The 19802-nt window shown below is 37.9% G+C and overlaps 1 protein-coding gene across 14 annotated transcripts in view; it reads right to left on the bottom strand.

Moving 5' to 3' along the window:
- Positions 1 to 19802, bottom strand: part of LOC124158755 (CAP-Gly domain-containing linker protein 1) — a 278670-nt gene that overhangs the window by 151028 nt on the left and 107840 nt on the right. Inside the window, exon 1 of one of the 14 annotated variants that reach the window (XM_046534038.1) lies at positions 8252 to 8351. The exons of the other annotated variants lie outside the window; for them this stretch is intronic. Coding sequence (XP_046389994.1) covers positions 8252 to 8336 — 85 coding nt within the window. The 5' untranslated portion in view covers positions 8337 to 8351. Of the gene's footprint in view, positions 1 to 8251; positions 8352 to 19802 lie in introns of those variants that run through there. 14 annotated transcript variants of the gene reach the window in all.

Below are 19802 nucleotides of genomic sequence, written 5' to 3'. Positions count from 1 at the left end.
TTAAACATCTTAAGGATATTTTTTTATTAATTTCACCTTTGTGGCATCATGCTAAATACAAGATTTTTTTCAATAGAAGAAAACAGTAAACCTGTACCCTTCATACATCTGAATGCCATGGAAAGCTACTGATGATAATAAATGCTTAATACAACGCGGGAAATAACTCCAAGTAATTACATACATAGAACTCCCAAGTAATTAACAATGCATTAGTAACTGCTTACAGTAGGTTTAAAACTAATTTTTCACATGTTAGAGCAATAAAATAGCTCAAACCACGTCGATCCAGAGTTTTTTCATTGAGTATGGCCCTTAAAATGCATCTCTCAAGCCAGCGGTTCCCAACCGGTGCTACGCTTACCCCTTAGGGTCACACGACGAACCAGTCGGGGGTATGCCGAAAATAATCGGTAACAGCAAACGCCAGGAACTGTTTTTCTTAACCAGAAAAAAATTATACAACAACATGGGGTATTTAAAACAAATTTTCTACTTGTACAATAATCTATAACTAAAAGTGTCGGCTAACCGCAGAGACATTATGTAATAAAATGTGCACATTATATTTTTGGGGTTACAGTATTAGTTATATACACATGGAGGGTGTACGGGAGGAAAAAAAATTGGTGACCGCTGTCTAAAGCGAACGACAGGATAAGGCATTGTTAGAAAGAGTGCTGAGTCAGATCAGAGGGGGAGGATCAACGTTGGCCACACAAGGGCTTCGGAGGACAACTAACCAATGCACGAGAGATCGGTGGACAGTGACCCCGAACGGCGATCACCTAAGGTAAATGAATGAATCACACAACCTGACATTTTCCATTCTTCGCGGAGAACGTCGAGGACGGGGGTCAAGCACTTTGCCGGCTGTTATCCATCGGTCATCTGCGGACAATGCGAGTGTGGTAGAGTTCGAACGGTCACCGCATTTCATGTGAGTGGGAGTATTGAGGACGCGAGGAAGGGGGCGATCCATTTCAAAGTTACCTGAAGATGCTTTTTTCCCTTTGGTTAACGGTTTAGCAGGGTTCGGGGGAAATAGAATGGGTACCAACATGATATGACTTTTTTATATTTATATTCAACATTCCGAAAGCAGCATTTTCTGGCCTTTAAATCGGGGTGGGGGGAGGGCTACAACAATCAATAATGGACGACCACAAACAATCATGCCGTGGTTAGGAGTAGTCTACCCAGGGTAGACTACAACCCACCTGCATTTCATGAACGTTATTGCGTTAATGATCGTCAAAATACACTTTTCTATGAATGATAATTCCTTAGATGAAATCCATCCATAGAAATAATTGAAGTATATATTTTAATGACGATAACTGATTAATTTCCAGTCAATATGGTAGATGAAAACATTTTTACAAAGTTTTTATCGGCACGTTACGTCCGATTCTGTCGTGTTTAAATTAGTTAACTGGAAGGATTGGTCCGTATGAAGTCAATGGAAAGATAACTCTGAAAAAATGTTCTCGCGGAAAGGTGGTTCAGTTGACGAACGAAACAAGGAGGCTAACAGCCTAGACATAATAAAAAAATAACTATAGACGATAATGGTAAGCATGTTAGCGATGCATCTGCGAATAGAGGACAGTTCTTTATATCCCCAGCAGTTACTCAGGTATCCTAAAATATTAACGCGACCATACATCATATTCCGTGCGGTGGAATCTCTCCTAGGAATTCCTTCTGCTTTCAAGCTAAGGCAAGGTTATCGTAAAGACCGAAAAAATAACAGTCTGTATCAGTTACACGACGAGCAATCTTCAGGAGTGTACACGTTTCGGAGTACTAATTGGATGATTACCGCAAATGAGAATAACTCTGCCATAGCAAATAACATGCAATTACCTTTGACCTAAATAACAGATAATGTGATATGGATCCGTTCAACATTATCCGTTGGGAAATGTCCAAAGAGATGAGTATGCAGATATTGGCAAACCAACCCAATAATTTGGAGCGCAAAATTGCTTCCGAGGAAGTCACAAAATGACTCAAGCATTTGATACGGGAGTCACCATGAATATATAGTAAAATTATTACTCATACATCTGTCTAGATCATTATTTCATACCATTAAACTAAAATGACCGATTTCTCAAGCAACTACACCATTTATGAGCTTTCGGCCTCAATAAACTTGTTGGTTCTCCAGACGCGGAGTTTGACTTTATCCCCAGAAAGACCTATTCGGTATAAAATACGGCGATACGCGTGATTTTACACCTAGTTCACATTATATAACAACGTAAAGTCTTTAAAATGATTTTTCTCAGTCCTCAATTAAGTTAAGTTTCTCTTGATAACAGAGTGACTGATCCATAGGTTCAAAAAAAGGCCATTAAACCAAAAAAATAGAAACATTACTACAAAATACTTATAGTCATTACATGAGAAAAAATAAACACATGCGCGGCGAAAGATAAGTAGAAGCCTATAGATTTAATTCGTAATTTCGATTTTCAAATCAAACAGAGACCATATATTGTGAGTAGTCTTATAATGATATTATCAAAAGATTATTTCCCTCATTACCTCCTGCATTAAAGAGCTTCATACATTCATTCCAACTTCACGTCACGATGGCAATTATGAGTCGAGAACACTTATTATCACGTTACAGGAAGCAAGGACGAACATAAGAATTAAAAGAAAAATATCAAGGACGGAGCTGTCATGTAACCGGAAATAATTGCATCACTTTTTCTCGGACATTCACATGAGAGTCTTGGCAACTAAATGATTACGTCATTCCATACCAGATAATTCTGATTTGGGCTCCATTTTTCTATCCATTTTCCTCACCGGCCTGAATTGAAGGATAGGGAAATTCAGGAGCAAATACCTGAGCTGGAACTAAGACGCCAGTATCTTCTAAAATAATCATTATATTTAGTAAAAAGATGCAGCTGCTGACATAATTATCTTCTAACACAATGATCTCGGTATGCTGCGGACACTATTTTTCTTTTTCTGAAGCAGAAAATAGGCCAATTTTTTAAGTCAAGAAATCATTACTTCAGGATATTATTATATTCTACTATATACTTCAACCTCAAATGTTATAAACCTTATTACATCACGCTAAATACTTTGTAAATGATAAAAGACACATTTAATGTCATATTAGGCCCAAATAACTGCAATCCTATACATTAACTTATTTTTCGGACAGAAAACAAGATACTGAAACCAGTTTCAATGCAAAAACAAAGACGTGATGTGGTAGTACGGCGAAAGATGACCACATATTTCATATAAGTTAGAATAACTATAATGAAAATGTTATTACCGTACGGATCAAGATATTCTCATTAAGCCCTCTCTACTTTGTATCGTACTTGTGCCTCTCAACGACGAATTTGATATCTCAACTAATAACTCGATGCAACAAAGGCAAGGCAAAACATTTCTAAAACAGTGTACCCAAAATCAGCATTTTTTCCCAAGTATTCGTAGAAGCGAAAATCTTAATGTGGGAGAATTTCGACGAACTCTAGTTCTTCACCAAAGATTCATAGCATTTCCTAAGAAAATGCAGCAAAATAGAGATGCCTAACGCTGTACGTATAAGGATTGATAGAAATAACATAGTGGGCGACAAAATTCAAATGTAGTTCCAAAAAGCTGGCGACGCTGGTAATAACTATCGCTTGGCTTCCCTGGTCAATATTTTAAGGCAAAAAAGGCCGTCGACAGTATTCGAGAACTACACGAGTGGCAGGAAAGTATTCCTCTTCGATGTATACACGAGGCAATATAAAGAAAAATTTTACCGATACGTATTGCTAAGAGTAAGAGAGAAAGAAAAAAAATTAATCTAAATCTATATATTACCCCGCAAGTCGCCTAAATAGGCGCAAAGCGGGAGGTGCAAGGACATAAGATGTTACCGATTAGAGAATACAAAAAATTAAGTAAGAGTTGTGAGAGATGTAACATAGCTTTTATTTTTAATTCTTTCATTATTAGGGAGAAAAACGTATTCCTGTACCGTACGTTCCACAATATAGCTGTCTCGTTACATTGTTTCCACCACACTTGGACATACATAGTGATTCTAAGATGATAATTCGCGTGTTGCTCCAACAGATATCTATACTTATAAGGTTTCTTAGATATTTCACTGTTACTTATACCACCAGCTTTTTACATAAAGCGATTCGGTTTGTTGTTATTATTAATATTATTATTTTACTAGACTATAGGCTACGTTATTACAATCTAGAGAGCAGCTAGACATTTTAAAAATTATTGAAAGTCAGGACAGCAATTTGATAAACGAATATCTTTAACCATCATTTTCCCTATTCCGGCGTCCGTTTTAAAATTTATCTCTTTCTCCGTTAGGTATCTAGGTAACAATAATAAGATAATTATACCATAATTTACACCTGAAGATGATGACAACTTATCGAAACCCGGGTTATGTTATGTAAAAAAAAGTAGTGGTATAAGTAACTATGAAAAATAATAGAAATAAAAATAGTAATAGAAAACTTGTAATGGATTACACAGTGAATAATTAGTTAGTGAATTTTATTTCTACAAATTAAAGCTCTAACAAAGATAAAAAGTGTTCCCATTTCGTAAATACTAGGTTATAGCGATGAAAACCGGCTAACTGGCCGATATTACAATCATCATATTTCCTAGTCTAGATTGAAACATGAAACATAGAGCGCATTATCATACAATACCTTCATGGGAGACAGAAGGCGATACATTATGAGGAGGAGAAGTTTATTAGGCTCATAAAACACGTTTTTCCTTTGTTCTTCCGTCCGTGCATAAAATATTCGATCAACCAAGACAAGCACGTAGGATCATAAAAGAAGCACCTAAGTTGGCATGCATAGCAAAGCCTTGAGGAAAATGTAGATCCAATGGAATACCTCGGTGTGAATGACAATGCCATCAAATTAATGCCATAGATTAAGAATTGATTTTTCTATTTTAAAACAACACTCCACCCTGAAAAATAATGCAGACCACTACCTCACAAACGCAATTATATAAAAAGAACAACTTATTTACAGACTCGTTTATGACCCGACTACCACACAATTTTTATCTTCAATTCTGGATCAAAATACGCGCATCTCGCAATGCACGACTTTGTGATAAGCTTATGTTACTACGCTACGTTAAGCCATGCTACTACGATGGTCTCCGCTACACGACTCAAGAAACATGGAATTCAGAACCCATTGCTCTTAAAATCAAATTATGTCCTAAAATACGCTGGCGTTCCGTTTGATTATGAATCACCTTCGAGTCTGAATCTCCAACCTTTAAAATCAGAGATGGGAAGTTCTGCAACGGGTGAATTTTTCAACAACTACCCCGGCCAGATCTTACATCTCTTTAAGGGTAAGCACAATAATTCGCAGCACTGGAGAAAATTATAATACCCTGAATTTTCTTCAACGCTACACTTTTTTAGGCTTAAGGGACACTTAATGAAATACACGAAGAGTGACGCTATTCGTCATTCGGTCATAATAATGGGCAGGAATGAAAAAAACTGTCGCTCGCCTACCAATGAACTGTCTCCGTCCGAACACCACCGTTTTGGGGGATCTTCATAAATAAGACAAAGGCACACCTTCCAGCAGAGGCGAGCGGGGGACAAGAGGACTCAATTGCCCTCATATAAGACGAGATCCTCCCAGTTTTCAGATGCGGCGGCCCGCCCCCTGAGCCTACATTGACCCGAGGCTTGTGAGTGATTCATCGCCGCTTCCCCTGCACCCAGAGAGCAAACAGTGCGGCCCAAAGACGTAACCCAACATGCCCCATAACCTCAAGGTGTGCTTGTGTCTTCCAGCTGATGATGCGGGACGGTCTGCATATATCCTAATGAGCAGGTTTAAAACCGAATACTTATGAGGATATTCCTTATTTTATAAGCTACAAAACAAATCAGAGTTTAGGTGATTCTTACATCATAAAAAGGCTTAGAGAAAAAGAATGACTTCAATAGGACATTTTTCCCATTCTTTCGGACAAATAATACGTCCCAAATGTGAAACATTCGCATCTAACGGATAATTTCCAAATTGCACCGGGATAATTATTATATACCCTAACAACGTAAGGATTTTCAAGAAGAGATGTGGAGGATTTATATTGGAAATTTAATATCATTGAATTTTAAATATTCACTATCTAGTTTCATTTTGGTAATGTATTTCTCATTTGCAATATTTTTGTTTTTCTTTTTATTTTGTATAAACTGTTACCACCTGGCAAATAGCCAACTTGTAACTTGTACAATATAATAATAATAATAATACATATATAATATATGATACGATTTCTATGAATAACCCATACCGACGAAATTCATTGTTTATTACATACATTCCACCGAAAATTTGCTTCCAATGCTTAAAAGAGCTGATTATAAACTATGCCCGCAAATAATCTGATACCATCACGTCTCTACCTTCCTAATTTTACAAATCCATTCTTCACGCACATTTGAATAGCGAAGAGCACGCATGATATTTTAAAATTCCACCACGATAATTATATGTAATGCAGATTCTATTCATTGACTATATTGACGGAATGAATTTTATGCAACAAATATTTCAAAGAGACAAAAATATGGTTTTCATAACAGATCTTTCTTAAAATTAAAAAAAATCGCGATTCACGCTAGAGTTCCGTTCTATAACACTTTCACAAATATGTTTTATTCCCCTGAAAGCCAAAGATATTGTGTTTTGGAAGGTGATAATTTGAGCATTGAACTAAGTAGCGTTGAACGAGACAGAAATTAATTAAGCGTATTTATAAGATGCGGCGTAAGAAGAAAAGAAGATTGCTCACTCCTTTCGCGGTATTGGGACGATGAGTGCCGGCTAGAGAGAGAGGGTAAAATTCGCGTTAGGAGTCAGGGGGGACAAGAAGCCATAGCGCAACTTCCCATAAAAACCACGAAGGGGGACCATCTGTAACAGAGCACGCACAGTCAGGGGGGAAAAGAAACTGGATGGAAAAAAGATACAGAAATATTTGGTCAAAACAACCCTCCAAAAACGGAATTTCAAAATTTCATGCAAAATCATGATTTTCGTAGGAACAACGATGACTTAAAGGGTGTTTTGAAAGGGATGAGTTGAGCCAGTGACGTAACTATGGGAGGGATGAGGGGATTGATCCAGAGATTCAGAGATATAAAAAAATATATTAAAATTATTGCCTAGTTTTGAGATTTAATAACTGCATCTGCTTGAAGTTAAAACGCCAAAATGATGTGAAATGTCTTTGCAGGCATGCCATTTTTCAAAAAATTTCCTCGAAAAAATTTCCTCGTTGCATGTCCCCACCCTATGCCCCTTCATCCCCCCTCTAAGCTTATTCCTAGTAACGCCACTGAGTTGAGCATTAAAAGAAGTAGCGTTAATAGAGACAGAAATAAATAATGCGTATGAATAAATCATATGCAGCATAAGAAGAAAAGAAGTTTGCTCATGACTACTCTTTCCGGCGTATTGGGACGATGAGTTTTGGAGAGAGAGAAGGGAGGGTTTAATTTGCGTTTGGATTCATTCTTTACCTTATTAATCTTTGAAATCTTTACATACAAATATTATAAATCTTTTACGACCAATCATTTCGTAACCAATTGCATTTAAAATCTCAGTATTACTCCATAGCGGGACAAGAGTATTCATTCTCACACCATATAGAATAAAAAACTGATTTATTGATAGTGGAGAGCAACGAACTTGTAGAATTTAACTTCAATAGACGCCGCATAAAAACGGCATTCAATTAAGTGCTGATATTATTCAAATTACTTCGGCTTTGCCAAACAATACATATTCGAACGTATATTCGCGTATAATTTAGAGAAAACAATTAAGAGCTAGCGTAGAAAATGCAATGTTAAGATTAGCCCCAATCAAACACTGTTTCAAGGACATGGCCATGGGCTGCACATTTCTAAATCACAAACTTTACCTTAAGTATACTTATACTAACGATTTATAAAATAAATTATCCACGTAATGCGCATTCACATAAACAGCAATAAGAGAGGGAGGAGTTTCCAAATTACAGGTCATTAAAGGGGTTAACTAAGGAGAAGACGGCACATGATATCCTTTGGAAAAATAACAACGATAAAGTATTTTCTTTCCTCCCCAATAAAATATTTATAAAGGGGATGGAAGGGGAACAGCCCCAAGCCAAGAGCATAGATGTGAACACTTACAAGGTTTCCTGATATGGGGAGAAAATGGGTCCACTCGCTGGACGTTCCGACCAAGTGGAAGAGATCGCCTTAATTTCCACGGCATTTTTTTCCTCCTTCACTGACGACGCACGGCGGTGTATGGCGCCAGAGAACTTAAGCACAAAAGGACCAAGAACTGGGAACTTGAACTCTACTCGTTAAGGGATCAAATCTCACGCGCTCCATCACGGGGATCCATGACCACGGGCGGATGCGTCCGGAGTTCCACAAGAAGCGATACTGAGGCCGGATACTTTTACACTCCGTGAAACCCTCGCCTTGGGGTGAATCACGTTCGGAGAATATCGGGGGGGGGGGGGGGGAAATACTACAGAAATGGCGATTGCGACCAGCGCCGCAGGAAAAAAAATGTTCAGAGGAGGAAAACATTCGCATCCAATGAGCCGTAAACCATGGAAAGACATGTGATACCGTGGACGCGTGTGGTCCATGTCGCCCAGATATGCCTCATAAGGAAACGGTCTTATGCTCAGAGTGCCATCTTCCTTAACCAAACCCTTGATCTAGAATTTTGAGAGTGAAAGGGCTTCTTAGGAAAAGCTTCTTTATTCTTTTTCGGCAACAAATTGGAGTGTAAAATAAATAACGCTGGTCGACAGTTTAATATTTTAATTTTTTGCCTTTAATTTGGAGAAATTTTCAAGAATTTCGGTTCCCCTCAGCTTTCCTCTGATTTAAGTCCGTTTTCAAGATCGGAAATGTATGTTATGCCTAGTTAGGCCCATTAATAAGTCAATGATTCGACGGTTCCCCGCAATTGCCGCGTTAATGGGTACTTAAAGGAATTTCCACGAGTATTTAGGTTTCACCTATTTTATTATATTTAAAACCCGCCGATTAACGACATACCACCGATGTTGCCTGCAAATTACATACTACGCACATGTAACTATTCCCAGTCAATTTAATTCAATACAATATTATATTGACCAGAATCCTTATTTACATAAACTGAAGGATCATTTAAATTACATTGCACACTGAAGATGGAGGGAAATAATTGACTAAAGGGACATAAAATATCAGTCAAAAAATAAAACTGGACGAGACATAGAGAGGACAGGACGAGAGGACGACTGAAATGTTGAGGCTATGACACATGCCAAAAACCCACACTTTTTTTCCCCCGACGAGAAGTAATACGAAAATGACACAGACTGTCCGCATGAAGGGAGGCTGCCCAAAAATAAGAGGTGACAGGAACGCTCCGGAGGCACACGGACGGCCCTCACCACCGGAAGTACAGCGGCGGGCGCCTTCGCCGTGATTCACGGACTGGATTCCTGCGATGGAGACCGCAGGATGACGCGGCAGAGACCGCGGAGTGGGTCCTCCGCACAGGAGCACGTCGGTAGTCACAGGGAGGACGAAAAAAATGAACCCCGTGGCCACAACAATTTCCTTCATTAGGCATCTATCAAGAAGACCATCTCTTACTCACATAGTGGCCTTTCTCTAGAAATATTAATACAGTAGATTCCGTTTAATGGGTCCATCGGTTACCTGGGGCAGCCGCTTAATTGGGCAGATCTTGAAGAACAGAACCCAATAGAGGAATATCCCAGAGTATTCTCCGCTTAATTGGGACAGCAAGTCGCTTTATAGGGCCATGAGTCGGCGACATAGACTCTAAACTCGCGATGAAATTAATTTTTTTAGTTTTCAGAATACTATTTTTTATATTTTCCTCCTTTGATTTACTCTTATTTTTCACAAATGTTCCTGTTCTTGCCCTATTTTGAAAGCTCTTGTTGTTATAATATCCTCAAGACGATAGGACTTTTCTTTAATATGACTTACAAAGTGAACTTACTTGTTAGTAAAAAGACATTCATTCAGCGTCGCCCGAGGCTGTGAAAAATATTTTTAACCAAATTGTTATAATTTTTAAAAATTATAATAAATTAACTAAACTCGCTGATTTATTAATCAAATTAATAGTTTAATAAACTTATATTGCATTATAAACATTCTTTTAGTCTTCTTTCTATCATTTCAACGATTGTTTATGCCCATATACAGGATAGTTCGCCTTATTGAGGCAAAGTGCACTAGTCCCGATATGTCCCAATTAACCGGAATCTACTGTACTAAGGCTTAGCTCGTGGTAGACCGCACTTTATGAGGACTCATGACTCCCGCTTGGCCCACAATTTTTCGTAAGAGTTCCTACGTTAATACTTACGGTATCATTTTGAAAATTTAATAGTCGATAGAGTAGTTTTTTAATGAAAAATTTAACTTTGTTTTTCCACAGAATATTTTTATAATACACTACCATGGTAGTGCACTAATAAAGATATTCTGTGGAAAAACAAAGTTTAATTTTCACTCAAAATGAGTAAATTCCATAATCTATCGCCAGAAACCATCGACGTATATAAAGTAGACCTAATATTTATTTCGCCTATGAATGAATATCGAAAATTTTATCGCAAGTAGTATCAAAAATAAAAATGTTGTAGGGCACTGTATTCAGAGGAGGAGGCCGATAGCTAAAGTCATTAGCGCTATCAGGTTAGGTTTGGGAAGGAAGGGTGGAGGGGAGCCAGGCGTCGCGTCGGCATCAGCCTGGTCTTAACGAAAAGCGCCACGGCTTAGCGTCTCATCCGACGGACGAGGTGCTGTGCTTCAAGGCCTCTCCAAAAACCACTCGAGCAATGATATGAAAAATCTAAGCAACCGCCTGGATTTGAACAGGGACATCCGCGATAAGAGAACACAAATGGTAATTCCCGAACTTTTTATTCAAAACTCAACAACCGACCATGGTTTCCACACATTGTATCATTTTCACGTTGAAAATTAAAAGTGTGGACATTAACATTTGTGTTCTTTTATCATGGATATATCGAACTTCCACAAAATCGAGCCTGAAGCGATTTTAATACGTTGAACAGGGACCCCAGGGCGAGAGATCAACCATTTAGCCACCACACCAACCTGATTTTTTTAATATAAAGGAAAATGATGCAAACAGTATACTCAATGTAGCCTGAATATTAAAATATGATGAAATATTTTTAAATAAACAATACGAATAAAAATCAACCAATATTAAATTGATTTGAGTAAGGCCGAAGTTAAACGAAGTCATGATATTGACGATTGAAGCACGACTAACTTCCCGATATTCTCAAAGCTTGGTAAAAAAAAAACAAAGTAAAATTTAGGGAAAAAGAACATAAATACACCAATTACAGCAATTATGCAGTGAAAATACATTTTAAATCCATCAACGGCACAGTAGCCGCGTTTTCCAAATCAAATGAAGTACAACTACTATTGCTGTTTTTGAATCAGGGAAAAGCGACAACTGCAGAACAAAATTCAACATAACTCTCTCCGAGCTATTTAGCCTCGGACCAAATCCACCCATTTTTTACACAAGTGATTATGCGAATGCATTATCAAGTTTGGCATTAAGCCAGGCGAGGAAAAGTTACGTCCACATCATACTTTGCTAACTCATACTCGGAATTTAAACAGCAGGCCACGACAAACGGAGGCATATTTGCTGTGATACAGAGGGATTATGGGAGTTTCGTACACATACGGAAGCTCTCAAAGGTTCCGACGTGACTCCTATGAGCTGGTAGGCACGTCAAATGTATATTTAAGTGCTACGGTAAAGACTGGTTCCAGCAGTAAAAATCCCTAAAAAAAATAGAGGACAGCGAGAGGACACTTCGAATCAAGAAATCTAGATGAAACTACGCAGTGAGAATACAGACAGCCAGTGAAATCGTGGGAATAGACAGGAATGAACCATAAACGATCACCATTTCAACGTTTACTATTATAGATTGTTCAATGAATGTAAATATCGATACTTGGCACTAACACGTGCTAGTATCAAGCTATAATGCAGACACACCTAAAAAATGTCACATTATTGCAATCACCAACGGTAACTGTCACTTTTACCGCCAATAGCCTCATACCTAGTAACTTGAGTGAGATCCAGGCGTTAATCTTCATTACCCTGGATTATTTCCTCCTTACCATACTCTTGAACTCTCCTTCGGTACGCTTTTCCCATTCGTTGCTTGTTCCATTACACTCGTTAGAGCAGAACAATGCAAAAAGCTATCTGTTACCTCAAAAGAGTATTTTCCCAGCTACCACGGAAACAATACACGTGAGTAGCAAAGGACTCGTCATATAAAAATAAATGTTTACCGGATAAAAAAAATCTTGAACAACTCGATATGAAAAAAAAACTTGAGAGGTTTGCTCAATCTCAACTTTCGATGGAAATATACAACAATAAAAATCTTGCAACACCAAGATTCGGTGAAATAATTAAAAAAGCACACGCTTCGTTGATTCGAATTCATGAATGAAAAAAGGCTTCTTGGCCTTCAAACCGGAGTTCCTTTGAAGAAATAACACAATTTTTGTTTTCCAGAAGAAGAAACCTCTGATTTTTTTCCAAGCGACACAAAAAGGCTCAAAACCATTTAAGACCGCGGTGAGAAAAGTCACATTCACACCATCTAATATGAAGACGCTCTCTTCACCGACAACATCACACTTCACGAAAATATTTTCAAATGGAGAGACGTCGCAGCAAAGACCTTGAGAAAATACAGAGAGGTTGCAGGCGACACGACGCCTTCAAATACTTTTTCCGTTAAAAAAGTCAATTTTTTTCAACTTGAGAAAATGAGGTAAGAGAGTGGTAGTGAAAAGGAATACTTAATTGCAACAATCAAATACTACAACTAATATCACAACAAACAATCCAAGAAAAACAATAAACATGGAATAAGCAAACAAGCAAAAAATGAAATCTTTGAGACAGATGTACGTGCAAAGTGAAATAAAATTTAACGGAAAAATACTCAACTGACAAAATACTAAAAAAAGGCACATAAAATCGACTTTCAAACTAATTCTACTAGTGCAACCACTATTTGTGCGAAAGTCTCGAAATGGACACAAAATAGAACGAAGAGAACTACATAACACAAACATTTCAAGGTAAAACGAAAAACTCACCTTCATAAAATAACAGCAAGCCAGCTAAATTCCAAAAAAATGACATTTTAACATGGATAAAAAGTACATAGTCGAAAAAATAGAAAAAACTTATTGTACACAGAAAGTACGTATTAACCTGAAAAAGAAACCATCAACCTCGAATGACAACAACGGCGAAACATAATGACAAAGGTAGCATGGAATACAAAAAATGGCAAGCGAATATTAAAGGAATAAAATAGCATTAAACAGGTACTTACCATGAATAGACTGTAATAAAAACACAAAACATGTACAGCACAGAAAATAAAAACAACGGACAGACTCGTAAATCTTGCGTATGAAGTTGAATAATCGACGCAGTTGAAGTAACGATTACACTCATTCATTGCCTGAGTAAGCCGGTATGAACATGAATCGCATCGATATCTCAAGAGACCAAGAAAGAGTTGCCTCAAGCCACTTGAACACCAAACTACAATAAATGATGTCAGGGACGAGAGGTGAATAAAAACCATGGTAGGGAAAATATCACAGAAATATCGGGAGACACAAATGCAATATTATGTTGACATTCGCAACGAACCGAATAAACACCAAGAGACTAATTGCACGCTGGATAATCAAGGATTCATCACTTTGAAAGCCTTTATACTGCAAGGCACTCTCTAGCGAGGAATTGCGCAGATGTTGATCCAAGTAATACCTCTATAATTACTCAAAACGAGCAAAACTTCACGGCGACTCATACCCACGCTTCTTCCCTTCAGTCAACACCACAAAGATTTCTCACGGAAAGGATTTAATAGTGGGATATGACATGTTTGTGCGACAGGCATGGTAGATCTCGAGGCGTGATACATGCCTCACATGTCTAGCGGGAGAAGTACGGCATGACTGGATTTTTGTGTCAACTCGAGCGCACGATAGCGATCAGGGAACATGGGTGAAAGAAAAATTGGACAGAGAGAAGATGGAAAACTTCGATGGGATACTTCGAGAAAATATTACTGTTCTTTAACGAAGATGAAAACACGTGGACAAAGGTGGACGCAAGAAAGGATGGCTAATTATTTTAATGGATGGTGAAATAAACATGTATTGCCACGAGAAAAAAATCCCCTGGACGCAGTAACATCTAGTACCATCAGCCTCGATATTATTGCCATAGGAAATCAGGAACCTGGATAGCGTAGTGGTCTGCACAGAGGCCCAGAAAGCCAAAGGTCCGTGGTTCCATTCCCGGGGAATTTTTTCTAATGGCAATTCATATACATTTGTATACGAATTGTAAGTATATGACTATGACTGTTTCTATTCAAGCATGTGCATTACGCTTTCTGGTGCATTGGCAACAGTGGTCGTCCAGAATCCAAATTAAAAAGTTTTAGTGATAAGCAAATTTATATAAATAACGCTATACATAAATAACGTATGTGCGTAAAGCCAAGAGTGAGGTCTGGGAGTAAATGGATAACAGAGCATTTCTCGCGTAGGACGTCTATCTCCATGCATGGATGGAGTTAAAACGAATGCATCAGTTGTAAGTCAAATGTCTGGGAAAAACTATTGCTTCAAACCAATCGTTGGGAACGCAAACGCATATAAAAATATTTGTGGTTGCCGATGAGGTCACTTTTATAACAGTAAAATGTAAGAATATTTTTCAGGTCCTTAAAAACGTCGACAACAGCGGCCACGATTTTTGGAAATTAAAGATTATATTTGGCTTCCACATGTTTAAAAATAGCTCACGAATTTTAAATGCTACTGAATAAAAAAATATCAAACAAGTGCGTGAAGAATAAAGAGATAACTACGGAAGAGAATACTAACCAGTGCTCAAATTACCGTAAGTAATAAAAGGTTATTCAAATGGATAACTTTGTTTTTTATGTGCCTCGAACAGGGGATCTCAGCCTTATTATAAAATGCATTCTAATACAATTACGATCTCGCCAAATATTATCCAGAGTTTTCAGACATTGTGGGTGAAAAACTTACGATTAGTTCTACATCAGTACAAATAAAACAACACGCTGAAAATAACTAATAAGTTTTATTCTGAAAAAAAATCAAATCCAACAAGTTCAGAATCAAGCAAAGCAAATAACCCATTACTTTGATTTGACCATACAAATAGTTATCACAAAGAAGAACCCTGTTTTGTGCGGCAATCATATTAACGGGCGTAATAATTAGTCACTCTTTACCGGATGGACATGAACAAAATGAAGCGAAAAAAGAGCTGACAATTGAGAATTTAGGCAATTTCACGGACTTTCAAGACCATAAATGGGATTTAAATGTAGTATAATCAACTTAGCATTGGGCATTAAAGAGAAAAGAATAATTTTTCCTTGGGAATTCACTCAGCCAGTGAGACTAAATCACCTGTACCTAAACCTTTTCTTCCCAGGGGAGCTCTAGACTATGAAAGGTCAAGTCGACATTTTCTTCATGAGCCAAGACTAAAAGCATATGCGGCCTCTTCCGAGCAATATTATTTCTTTAAGGTTTTTTTCCTAGAACCAAACGATATGCAAAGGGTAACCTTGAACTATTAAGCTCCAGCGTGTATTTTTCGGTTTTCATAGTTTTTAGCTCGGTTGATTTAAAGAAGCTGCAAGAAATTTTACGAGGCAACTTACGAACGACCAGAGTTTACTAAAAGGCATTACACGAATTCGGCAAAAATAATTACACAACAGCGTTTAGTTAATATATTTCATTCTAATAGAATCATTTGTTGATGTGTTACTTCGCATTGATAATATATTTTATTTTAACAAAATGTTTACGGCTCTACTCCACTAAGGAATGAAATTAACATTACATCTTATTCAGAATTGCTTCAATGAGCCTTGAATAATAGATGTTAGCATGTTCACGAGAACATATGGGTAGCTGATAGGTACTAAAGCTCCATCTAAAAAAAATGTCAATTCTGTCTGCTAAAAGAATCTACGCAACGGTTCCTTACGGAGACTAATTACATTAGCTATGAGCCATTGTCTCTGATCTAGTTAAACCTTCCAGCACTAATATTAGGGCAAACATAACAACCACGGAGTAGTAGCCATTCAGTAGCCCATCAGACTCTTCTGATTTGATAACTAAGGTTTGTACCGCATTTGTCTTCACATTTCCGTCCCTCCAATTCTCTAAACACATAAACATATAATCTTAGGATGAAGTGTCAATCTCCCTCGACCATCCATTTTAGCAAAGAATTTATACCTCAAAACTCATGCCACCTAACTGAAAATTTCCGGTTATAAGAATAAATCCCTGACACCACCTGCAGGCATCGAATATTTTTTAAATTTTATACAGGCAAATTTTCGCATATATATTTTTAAATATTTGAGATACCGGAAAATGTTGTCAAATTCCCAATCTATAGGTATATCAAGAAGATTCAACCAAAATTTGAAACGAAAATTCGTCGAGAAAAAGACGAAATATGACCCCTAAAGATGTGTTTGCCTTCTTAATTGACGGTCAGTACCTCCCAAATGATTTACCGATGAACCAAGGTGATGTGGTAATTGTTGTGGAAGGTAAATGTAAGGTGAAAATTTTAAGGAGTGTACCTGACCCTTTCTGAAAAACCAAACACGAAGACACAAAAATAGTTCGCGATCTCGACCGGATTGTTGACCCGCCGTAAATATAAGCAACGCCTCCTCATGACCCAATTAAAAATAAAAATAAAAATAATCCAAATAGAGACCAGTGTCCAAACCCAGCATCCAAACCGTACAGGACGAGAACTCGGAACGCCCATGCCTCACACACAAGATTTAGACGACGACTTCCCGCTATGATATTGGACGTCATCCAGGAAGACCTTTAGATCAATGGGAAAAAACTGAGCACGGCCAATGCCGTTCTGTCGCGAATAAAGAAATACGGAGACCGTTAAAATGGCCCCGGGTGAGAAAAATAAAATTGGCACAGCACGAGACAAAATGAGCCGTTTCATTGGAGGGCCCATCACCGTAATAATCTCCGCACTTTTTTGAAAACCCCTGCCCACGCACGTTTTTGCCGTAAGAGGGCGCAGCACGTAGCGGCTGATTCCCAAACCTACGAAATCCCAGAGTAAATAAAGATAAAATCACTATATGTGGCCGCCCAGGAACCATGATCTCACGAAAAAAGTGAAACAGCAATTTCAGTATTATTAAGGGAAGTGGAAAAATTTAGCCAGCGAAATGCTTAGAAAAAATGTTTCTTCATTACCCTACGGAAGTCTCCAGCAGCTTATACTCAAACTTTCATATTCCATATGTTGTCAATTAATAAATCTTTTGAGTTAGACCGCATCTTGTAGCTAAAAAGACTTCGGTTCTTCCCCTCTGCTGGCGACCTCTTCAAGACTAACGACACATAAGGCAGAGGGGAAGAAACGCTGACTTCCATAAGACGCGGATTAACCCAAAAACTCTATTTATTAACAGCTTAGACTAAACTGTAGGCATATGCTTTGAACTAAGACGCGGGCATACCTAAAAGAAGATCGCGTGGACATCATGGACCGCGAAAGTTTTAACCTACAGATTTCATCAACTCCTTAATACTTCTCCTTCGGGAGTTCTACATTTAATTGAAAAAAAAATTCCGACCAAAATAAACAACATGAAAACAAACGTCACCATCGTATCCTTTTTCACAAAGACTTTCAGGTCGGTGTAGAATCTGAGTTTTTCCCGGCGTATGCTCTGCAGGAATATTTCTCGGGTTTCCCACCGGGTGTCGTATCGGGTTGTAGTTCCCAACGTTTCCATGACTAAGTCCGTCATCGTCATCAGGGGTTAATGACCCCTGATGACGATTAACCCCTGATGACGATGACGGACTTAGTCATGGAAACGTTGGGAACTACAACCCGATACGACACCCGGTGGGAAACCCGAGAAATATTCCTGAACTTTCAGATCGGCGTCAAAAATTCAGTCTGTAAACATTCACAAATCTTCCTCCTAATCTCTTACGAGCCTTCGAGATTCTCCCACCGTCATACATTTCAAGTCATTATTATAAACAACCTTATTTAATTGGTAGAAGCGAAAAAAAATCATACTAGAGGGGAAAAAAGTAATTTTTGTGCTGCCTGATTCCTAATGAGGAGGCATTGCTATCCAATACCAAAATTTTTGCACAGTAGTTACGGCGAAGAGGACACTTTCCAACAACTAAGATTCATTTGCAGCGCTTTGGCATCACCGAAGGGGCGGAGTCGAAAGTGCATTGTCCACATCCGTTTCCATCCGTGCATTGACTACTTCCGTCGCCGTATTTTAATGCCGAAAGTCGTGCCAACCCTTAAAGGTGTATGAGGCACTCAATTTACTGGATGAACCGAATATAGGCATGGAGGCAAAAAGGCTGCCAAAAAAAGAACATCCAATGTCTGCAAGGAATTGTTAAAATTCTCGTATACTACTTCCCATGTTATAGGCCGAGTTAAAATAAAACATAATCTAGAATCGCATAATCTCCACGATCGCAGAACATCGGCTTTTCTTTCTCAATCAAAGGTGGACACGAGTAGTTGCAATCGACATGGCAAACCACAAACTTATATTCCACAGCCCAAAACTCGAAGTAAGTTGAAAGACATTTTAAAAAATCAAATTATAAATAAAGATACAATATTTACGTGATTAAAGAGGTGAAAAAACCTTTGCGTTGCGCTTTGCCAAAGAAAAGTTCGGATTCTTCCAAATTTTCAGGAAAGTAGCATTGGAAAAATATATATTTTCAAGAAACACGAACAATTTAAATAACTAAATCCAAGCAAAGCTATAGGCATAAATAATTTGTCCGTAAATATTAAATCTCACTCATTCAATCACAAATAAAAAATAGTTTCTAAATTCCAAACTGAATACTCGAATTAGAAATACGTTTTGATATTTATTACCCTAGGAATAATGCTAGAGTCAAATGAAAAGAAAAAGGTGAAATGAATATTAATCGATTCAGCGTGGTTTCCATCCGTAATTGTAGGATAAAATAGCAACTTTGCAAAAATGAAAAACGTCATTCGCGACTGGCTTCCCTACCTCCGGCAGCAACATCTGGATGCACAATCCATCCCAGAATGTTCCCATGAAACTAATTCATTCGCTTATAAAGCTGACTATGCCTTCAATGATAATCTAATGTTTAAAATTGCAATTTTCAGTTTTGCTTTCTTTAACCTTTTCACATTTGCATAAATTTCCACAAATGGGAAAAAATGACTCGGTAGCTTAAATTGACTAACGCACTCGACCGTAAATCGGAGGATTCGGGTTCGAATCCTGGTCAAGGTCAATTATTTTTTCCCTTCAGAATTTTCACGCAATTAAATTGCAATGTTTTACTTCACTATTTCACTTGATAATATGAATGCTACTATCTATCCGACCGATCTCGCCCAAACCATTCTAGGTTCACTAAAATAAGATGCGAAGGTGATGGGTACTTCGCTCGAAAATAAGCCTAATGCTCAGTTTCACAAAATATCGCG

The sequence above is a fragment of the Ischnura elegans genome, chromosome 5, assembly GCF_921293095.1.
Source record: "Ischnura elegans chromosome 5, ioIscEleg1.1, whole genome shotgun sequence".
Classification (NCBI taxonomy): domain Eukaryota; kingdom Metazoa; phylum Arthropoda; class Insecta; order Odonata; family Coenagrionidae; genus Ischnura; species Ischnura elegans.
The sequence above is the reverse complement of the archived record's forward strand: the minus strand, read 5'-3'. Positions and strand labels throughout refer to the sequence as shown.